Raw genomic sequence first — 9933 nt, 5'->3', positions numbered from 1 at the left:
ACATGACCTTGAAGAACTCAAGTAACGGTAAAAAAAGGTTAAAAATTAGACCAAGAAGGAGTCTTGCGGCCTTGTAAATAGCCAAAATGACATTCATGCAAGGAAAAATTAATAGAGAAAGACAAAACAGTTTTATTCAAATTGTTCAAAATTCATGCAAAAATAGATAAGCAACATATGCAACTCTAAGATTGACCAAAAATTGATTTGATTTGACAATATTTATGTTAACAACAGCCAAGAGGGAAGAATGAGAGGGGGGTGAATCAGTCTTCACCGGAATAACAAACTTTACCGCAAAACACAGATTTGATAAACTGCAGTAATAAGACAGATAAGAAAATTAATAGCACAACACACAACACTAAGATTTTGATGCGCAAAACCCAGTTAAGCGAAAAACCATGGTGGGAACCTACCCACAGTAAGATGATACTCTACAATAGTATGTGAAAATATTACAATGAGGAATGCACATGCATTCAGGCACACTGCCTAGAGCTCACTGCTCAAATAATATTTGCTCGGAAGGCTACAACCCTTAGGGAAGTCTCACTGACTCGCAATAAGATTTGGACTACAATTCGAAAGATGTCACAACCCTCCTTTATCACCCTTTTTTTTGTTTTAAATTACAAAACTCTACTTATATTCTTTGGATGAATTATTGAATGAATATTGTAAGGGAATAAAAAAAATAATAATAATAATAAACCCCACACATGGAAAATGCATATATATTTTAAATTAGTTACTTAATTTCCCTCACATTAAGGCACATGTTGTAGGAGGAATAAGAAGCTTCTAGAGGCTTCTCCACCTCCTTGCATGTAACTCCTCCCACTAAGCCCAATTAATTTGCATGGAGGCCAAATTGGGAGAGAATCTCATTTTTTTTTTAATTTAAAATTAGGTAGTGGGAATTTGAAATTTGCTTTATAAAATAGGTACAAGTTTCAAAAGAAAAGCTAGCTATTCCATAAGAAAATTCTGCAATTTCTCCTTTGTAGTCCATTTTTCATTTGCAGCCAAGGTTTTGTTGGGAGGATTTCTCTTCAATTTGGAGGATCAAGGAAGACTCTACACCATTTTTGCAAGCATCCAGGTTCCTTCAAGCTTAGTTTGTGCATCTTGTTCTTGTTGTAGATTAGATTAGATTATTTTATGGAAAAGAAATTCATTCGTGAAATTAGTTTCAGACTTTGATAAGAATTAGATTAAAATGTTTTAAATTGTTTATTCATTGTTTGGATTCTTGATTTTGGAAAATTGTTGATTCATTATTCAGATTTTGATAAAATTTAGTTCAAATTTGGAGTAGATTAAAATGTTTGATAGAAAGAAAAATAAATTTGTTGATTCATTGTTTCAACTTTGATAAAATTTAGTTTTAAATTTTGGAGTGGAATAGAACAAATTGTTGATTATTAGTTTCAGATTCTTGAAGTAGATTAAATTTGCTTGACAAAGAATTAGATTCACTGTTTTTTTTAAAAAAAAAAATAATGTAATATTAAATCTAGATCCAGATTTAAATTGTTCCTCTTATTCTTTTTGATTCTTGCTAAGAAGAACCATCTTTCATCTCTCTGGTTATTGTTATCCAAATCTCATTTAAGGAGTATTCTTATTATTATTTTCTTTTTGAAACTCTCTGTGGATTGAACAAAGAGCTCACTGAAATTACCAGTCGAATAAATCCTCCTGGACTCTGAGAATAACCCTGGAAACAAACCAATTTCCTGAGAAGTCTAAGAACAACTCCCTTCCTGTAATGGCTGGATAAATCTTTCTCTCTCTCTCTGTGATTCAGATAAAAATATATATATATACATTAAAAGTCTGGTTTCTGTAAGGAGACAAACCAAGAAATGCTCAGTTATTTTACCTGTTCTTACCTTCTTAAATAAAAATTATCCTTTGTAAAGAATTTGAAACCATATATATATATATATATAAATATATATATATATATATATATATATATATATATATATATATTTATATATATATATATATATATATATATTTATAATCCTAATGTCAATTTACAAATATTAATGTTGCATTATCAATCACTGCATTCGGCACAGACCCCAAAATATCCGCACGTACGCACAGACCCGAAAATAACCGCGTGTACGCAGAGCGGCGTTACCGAAAACCGGCAGGGTTAGTGGTACCCCCCCACTACCCTGCGGTCACTACAAGTGGCCGCAGGGGAGTGGAGGGGACCACGTGGCCCCGCCAACCCCTATGGGCCTGCATATGCAGGACCGCAGGGAGTGACGGGACCCGTGGTCCCCACCCCCTGGTTTTATATATATATTAATAAAACGAGATTGCCGTAGGAATTTTCGATGGAAGTTTTAACATTCGATTTAACATTTAAGTATTTTTGTGTATCGTTTTAAATTAAAATTAAATTAATTTCTTTTTCATGTACATTTGTTTAGTTAAATTTAATTTCCTTAAAATTAACAAGAGTTGAATTCAATGTATTATTTCAATTCCTTAGAGAAATGAATGGATTATTTGACCCATAATTTTTGGAGATAAGTAAAGTCTCATTATTATTCAATTTGGTCACTCATGAGAAATTTGTAACATTATAACTAATTAAGTCTTGCGATAGAGAAAACATTTCTGCATTTTGAATATAAATTACGTTACTTTTGCATTGCATTATGATTAATTCGTATTTTTCATGCAATTACTCGTAAGTTCGCAATTATCATTACCATGCTAATACATGTATTAATCCAATTAATTGTAGAATAATGATATTCTTTGTTCAAATAGTATTTAAGGTTTAAATTATGTACATCCATTTCATAATTATATTCAAGTATGATGTTAGTTTAGAAAACTAAACAAATGGAGTTGGAAAACTAAAACTAGCAGCGTTCGGTATATACGGTGCCTCTGGGTCACGCTTACGGGTAATGCCGTCGTGTTGAACTACTGCACTTAACGCCTAATAAAGCTGCATTAACGACGTCTGTGGCATCGTCCCTATAAATCGTCGGGGAGTAATAAGGGACATTTGGAAGTTAAAAATCCAAGGGGCGGGTAATCCCTCTTGGATCGATAATTTAATAAGATAACTTTCAATTGAATTCCACATCCGTTGAGATAAACCATAGTAAACCCTCTTAGGGATGGTCAAGTTAAGAGCTCTCGTGAAATTTACTTTATTTATTTATTTATTTATTCACCTCGAAGGGATATTGGTGATTGAAATTGGGTGACGCTCATGATAAGAATTAGGTTCTAGTTATTTTGTTTAGGCCACAAGCAATAGGCCATCTTGAGCCTTCGCTTAAGTGCTACCTTCGTGGGTAGCAACCGCAGAGAAACTGTCTGGGACACTGACCCTAGAAAGGGTTGCGTACCCACAAAAATCAGTTTACATCAAACCATAGATTAGAAGATAGAACTACATACTTTACGCCTTGATCCCACGCCGAAGTGGGTATGTAGGCAGTCTTGGGACGGAGTTGTCCCTCGTACTCAGGCGTTCGTGGGTGGGGTCTAGGCTTGGTTGAGTAAGAATCCTAATTGAAAGATAAGATAATCAAACTTAATTCAATGCATACTCGGAAGGAATCCCGTATGGATTCGCTTGACTTCCCGAGGCTTTAAGCCAAATTCCGAGGCGGAATTCAAGCTTGTGTTATTTTTCTTATTACTCCTAAGGACGACGACCTCGGTGCATTCTTGTTAGAAGAATGTAGTACTTAGTGAGTGGCTCAGGACCCGAATGGTCCCGATGAGTCTAAGTCTCTGGCCAGAGCATCTCCTATCCCGTTTGGATAGATGCCTACCCCGTATGGGTAGATGCCTATCCCGTATTGGATAGATGGAATTTACGTCCCGTATGGACAATTGCCTAACCCGTATGGTTAGAAGCTCATCCCGAATGGATGATTGCCCAATCCTATTTGGATGGATGCCCAGAGTATGTAATTGAATAAAACATAATAAAAGAAAAGAAAAAAAATATATATATATATATATACTCAATTTTGTTGGGTTAATTTTGGTGGGTTATTACAAAAGAAATGAACGGAAAGAATAGCATCTCCAAATAGAATCTCACCACAAACTCAACATCGAAGGATACATCACATGTTCGCACACAAACCTCTCTCTGATAATGAAGACACAACATCAAACAACCAAATTACATGACTATATCACCTATATATATAATTTATCAACCTTGATAACAAGGTCAGCTAAACCCTCGACCCTCAATTAAAAAATTACATCACACGATACAAACACTGACCACCAGACCAATATAGTGGTTTACATAGCATAGCATGGTTCTAGGTCAAATTCCCAAACACATAACTCCACCGAAAATCACGCAAAGATCAATCGCAACACGCTACACCACCAGAAATGGTGCATAACACACAAATCATCACTGGTTGATAGAAACCACCAAAAACTCACACAACGATAAATACAGATTGCCAAAACAAATAGGACATAATTAAAAAAAATACCAGCAAGCACATTAGAATCATCCACAATAGCTGCACCAACACTACTTTTCAAATCTTCATCGGTCAACGTCTGAAAGCTAAAGAACACAACCAATCAACAACGGCCAGGAAGAAAGATAACTTGCGGAGAACCAAATCATGATTCAACTGAAATTAAGATACACAAGACCTTCCCAAGAAATATCCCAAAATCTCAGCACCAGATCTGATCACACCAAAATATACCAGAGGATATACCGAACTCTGCGAAACAGTGATCAACAAAGCATCGCTACAAACCGGATCAGAAAATCTTCCCAATCTGCAATCACCAGAGAAAATCATAGGAATATGTTGACATCAATGACCACAACATATCCTAGCATGACCAACAATATCCAACAATTTATGCCAAAACAACCACTTTATATCACTAGTTCAAATCAAATATCTATGCCAAAAGATCAGCCTATGCAAATTTTACCACACCAGAAAGTGCCAAAAAGCCAGCACACAAGGATCGGCTTTTTAATAAAATATCCCAAACCTTTACACATGCAGATTGACCATAGTAAAATAATTGATCGTCTTATTAAAATTGAAGACAAATCATCTTTTAGCTAATTAAGCGCTTCCACTATCCACACAATAATGTGTTCCTAAAAAATCGCCCTACAGTAGAGCTTCAAATTTGTCAACTTGGTCTCCATGATCAACAATTTAATAAAAAATATATATAATTTAAAATACACTAATCAACCATGAAATAAAATCTCCTATTTTTATTTTATTATTTATACGATGAATTTTATAAACTTCAATTCATCGGGATTTTTAAAATCACAGTAGAAACACCTTCGGATTATCATGTCCTCACAAGAACACAAAAATATTATGGCACAAATCCACATTCCTTTCAGATGCTCAACCTCAATCAAAACCTCTATAAATCTGCAGTCATAATTAAAATAAATTACAAACATGTGAGTACCAAAAAACTAGTGGAGCTCAAAAAAAGAAAATGCACAGATTGAGATGAATGATAAGCTCTTAATATCTTTGATCAACTTAGGGGTGATTAAAAATACATATCTAATACAGTTCCACCTATAATATCAGATGCTATCTAGAATCATGTAATGTTTCATGGATAAGATTAACATAACCAGGCATTATTCTAACAACTAACCATCTAGCAAACTTACATAGAAGAATATTCTAGTTAGAATATCATACACTAACAACACATAGCTTGAAAAATTGGCGTAGGCTATTTTGGGTTCATGGAGGTGCGAGCAAACGTTAATCTATAGTAAGTGAAATTGCTCAAACCCACAAAAAGGTCATTTGGAGCTCGTCGATTTTGCACAAGTCACGAGTTTTCTCTTGCACAAGTGTTTATCCTTTTGTAGACTACGGTCTTCTTCAGCATGGTTTTCTATGTGGTTTTCTTCTATTTTTTTGTGTGTGCCTGGTTTATTCGTGTGTGTACCTAATGTTCAGATTGCTTTGGAAAACCAGGTTATTTCCCCTGTTGGTGAACTTTTAACTAGCACATTTTTCAAGGACTAGTGCACCCAACACCCCTATTTTGCTAAAATAGGCTCAACTGTTGAGAGATGAAAGTGGACCTTGTAATTTGCATGAATCTAATTTGTTTTGTTGTCCCATCACAACAAAATGTTTCGAAAAGGTGTGAACTTCATATAAACACAACTCCCTTTCCCATTCTAGGAATCAATGTACTCAATATAGAAAACCAAAAAACCTAGTCAATCAAGCATTCAGGGAGCGAAACGATAAAGAAGTCCCAATTTGATTATTCAATCATTGAAATATATGCTATAGCAATTATGATCAAGTGTATTATGTAATTCGTACCTAAGATAAGGTGTCATCATTTCACCATTTATCATTTGCTTAGCCTCTTTTCTTGTGGGGGCATGCATCCTATCTCATCATTATCATTGTTGAAGAGAGAACACTAATACGCGGTTTGGATAAGGTAATCCCTTATATGAAATAACCATTTCTCCCAATTTTCTCTATCTACAGGTCCAAATCCGATAACAAGAAAGTTAAAGAAAAGTAGACCAGACATTAGCAGGCATCACAAAACATTGATTGAACGAAAACCCTAAGAACAGGGCACCCAGCAGTCATTGACCCATATTTTTAAGAGGCAAGTGATCAAATATTGTCGATTTCATTTTCGATCATCTCTCAATTTTCCCTCAACTTTAGACACGGATCTCCAACGTTTCTCTCTAGTACAATTAGCTTCATATTACAGTCCCAATTTCCTCTCTACGTCTCCATCTCAGATATGTCTTACTCTTTCTATATTTCATCTTGTATCTACTACATTCTATAAAACTTAGTCATTTTACCATTGTTAGACTAGTTCATCTATAGACACTTCACTGTCTCCATCTCATGCAACAAAAGGAACAGGAACCTAATTTCGTATCCCTTCCTTAAAGACAACAACTAGTCCTATTCTTATTACTAATTATGTTGTGTCAACTAAGATCTTCTAGCTTACATTGGTCAATCGTAGGATCTTGTTTCCTCCATTTCAAGGTTTACATTGATTTATGAGATGGTATGATTATATATGCTACATAAACCAACATTTTTTAAGGTATGATCCCATATTGTATTGGTATAAAATTGGTGGTACTGAAACCAACATTGATATAGAAAAAAATAGACATTTTTATTTCTAACGTGTTTCCATCTACATCTTTCACTTGTCTTGCAATTGTGTACATTCTCATGTAAATACCAACGATGTTATACTCGCGCCCTTTTATGCTTCATACCATAATGTGACTCCTCTAATTCCATAAGACCAGGAGTGCGCAAGGAGTGTAATGCTTCGTGTGGTTCATGTAACTAAACTCGGCTTCTATTTGTAGATATGAGCAAAGGTTGTGTTTTTATCACTTAAAATGTGCTTTATATGTTTTCTTAAATGCTCACATATACATACTGGTGGCATAAAATGAAAGTAAGCGTGTAGGACTCAATAGAATATAAAATAGTGACTAGTGATTTAGAACTTTCCTTGGTGTAACCCAATAAAAAATATTGAAAAGAATGGAGTTGTACCCTCATCTCTAGTATCAATTAAATGCAAGATTCACAAGCCAACTTCTCAATTTGAGTCTTAAATACAAAGTGGACATTACCTAGCACTTATGTAATTTCGTACAATATTGTATTCTTGTGGAAAGAGCTTGCTTAACAATATGCTCGAGTTCTACGCTCATTGACTAATTCTCTCCAATGACAAAACTTATGTTTCCATGAGTTGAAATCTAGAATCTCCATTTCCAAGTGTTGCACCATCTTATTACTCGACGTTTTTCTTCATCCAAATCTATTGATTGATATCTTCATTATTTTATAGTCTCTCTTTTCAATGTCTTCCCCCAAGCTAAACTATGCAACCAAATAGCGTTCACTTCCTTGTCAACCTCAATCAAAACCTAGAATAAAAAACATGCACCTAGCTATCAAATATGGAATAAAATACATGCACTTGTCTAAAACAAATTAGCACTTCCCTAAATAAATCATGTAGAAAACTTTCTCCAATACCAACCGATCGATAATCAAATCGAATATTCCATTCTAATCTCACCATCGCTGATTTTTGTTCTCTTCACTTATGTGCCGATCCAATGCACTATGCTACTGATGTGAACATTCAGAAAGCCAAAATTGGTATCTTCTACATCTACACCTTCCACTTGTCTTGAAATTTTGTATGTGGTCAAATTTTGTGCCTACAATGTTATACATAATATTTCGCACCCCTTTGTGATTTATAACAATATGTCACCCCTGTAATACCACAAGACTATTTAATAAAGAGTATGTTGATTGAATAAGATTTATGTATTTGAAATATGCTTCTTTTTTGTTGTGAGCATGTACTATGTTTTTCATCAACTCAAGACATTATTGTTGCAGTTTCTTAAGAATTTGAGTATCTGCAGTAGTTGCATAGAATGAAAATGAGCAAGCTTCAAAGACATAGGTTATATAGACATCGAAGGCATGAAAGAAGAGGTCGTGAAGCTTTAGAATGAACTGATGTATGAAGCTCTATTTTATTAGATCATTTATAAATGCATGGGAAAAGTAGAAGATTATGATATTTGCAGATCTCACTGATAATGTATGAGTTATATCTATTATCTTATTCTTGATGGAAATGCGATTGCCAATTTCTCAATATGACGACACTTTTATCTTCTTCGTATCAATCAACAAATACCTTGAGATATTGGAAATTATATTCAAAATGCGCTTACAACTTACCTTAAAATGTGTTACAGCAAAGTGAAATTTTAATGTTGTCATCAAAGGGACAAAACGACATCAATATTTAATTTTCAATCTTTGGAATATGATGAGGACATACTGATGTCCAAAACAGATGCTATGAATGGCACAAGAGGACGCCAATAACCCTAAAATGATAGTTTTATTCAACGGTTAATTTTCAATCTTTGGAATATGATGAGGACATGCTGATGTCCAAAACAGATGCTATGAATGGCACAAGAGGACGCCAATAACCCTAAAATGATAGTTTTATTCAACGGTGAGAAAAAAGAATTGGGAAAGACGGTCTTCATTGGGAGACCTCTTGTTTGTTTTGTTTAGTATGCGAATTTCTTTTGAATGTAATTCACCAGTTCCTGGGTGATGCGGAAGGCCTTGCTCAAAACGGAATCGGGGAGAGGGGGATTCGCCGCAAACAGAGAATTGGCGATTGTCTGAACTCCGGGAAACTGGCTGCTCAATCCAGCTATGGCCACTGCATTTTCATGCCCCACATTCTGCTGGAAATGAACAAGTGCCTTTGGAAACACAAACACATCTCCCTTCTCCAAAGTTTTGCTGAAAAATTTGTTGCTGGTGTCAATGAAACCCACAAGAAGCTGGCCTTCCAGTAAAACAAGAACTTCGGTGGCTCTTGGGTGTGTGTGAGGAGGATTTATTCCACCCACTGCGTAGTCGATGCGGACCAACGATATTCCAAACGTATTGAGGCCTGGTATCTGTTTAACGTTCGCCATCGTTACGTTGGAGCCCACATCATTGTCGGTGTTCCCTGCCTGCCCAAGTCCCCGGAAGAAGAAATCGTTTGCTGAAACTTGCATTGGGTCTTTGCAAACGAACCCGTTCACCAAAACTGTTTAAAACAAGATCAAATCAATCTGTCTGTTAGTAACTCGACTCGTCTAATAAGCAAATCATTATCATTGTTTATGTATAAATATTCTCACTCACCGTTGCTTTCCTCATCTGCAACGCAGAAATCTTGCAAGGGATCCGGATCCCCTGCCATGACCCTGTCGCTGTAACAGCATATCAACAGAAAAAGTCCCAACGTGAAGTAAATCATGCGGTTAGCCAT

At 35.3% G+C, this 9933-nt stretch overlaps 1 protein-coding gene across 1 annotated transcript; it reads right to left on the bottom strand.

Annotated features, from left to right (window-relative positions):
• Positions 1–9172: 9172 nt before the first annotated feature.
• LOC131868884 (putative germin-like protein 2-1) lies at positions 9173–9933 on the bottom strand. The gene is made up of 2 exons (XM_059215690.1): positions 9807–9933; positions 9173–9708 (listed from the first exon to the last, which is right to left on the bottom strand). Exons 1-2 carry the CDS (start codon positions 9931–9933, stop codon positions 9173–9175), a joined length of 663 nt encoding a protein of 220 aa, XP_059071673.1.

This window comes from Cryptomeria japonica, unplaced genomic scaffold (genome assembly GCF_030272615.1).
Source record: "Cryptomeria japonica unplaced genomic scaffold, Sugi_1.0 HiC_scaffold_223, whole genome shotgun sequence".
In the NCBI taxonomy this organism is placed as follows: Eukaryota; Viridiplantae; Streptophyta; class Pinopsida; order Cupressales; family Cupressaceae; genus Cryptomeria; species Cryptomeria japonica.
Note: the sequence above shows the minus strand (reverse complement) of the source record. Positions and strands in the feature narration are given on the sequence as shown.

Coding starts and splice junctions, on each gene's coding strand:
- LOC131868884 (XM_059215690.1), bottom strand. CDS start 9,933: ATGGCTAACCGCATGATTTACTTCACGTTGGGACTTTTTCTGTTGATA. Junction 9,709..9,806: donor TGCAGATGAGGAAAGCAACG/GTGAGTGAGAAT, acceptor TGTTTTAAACAG/TTTTGGTGAACGGGTTCGTT.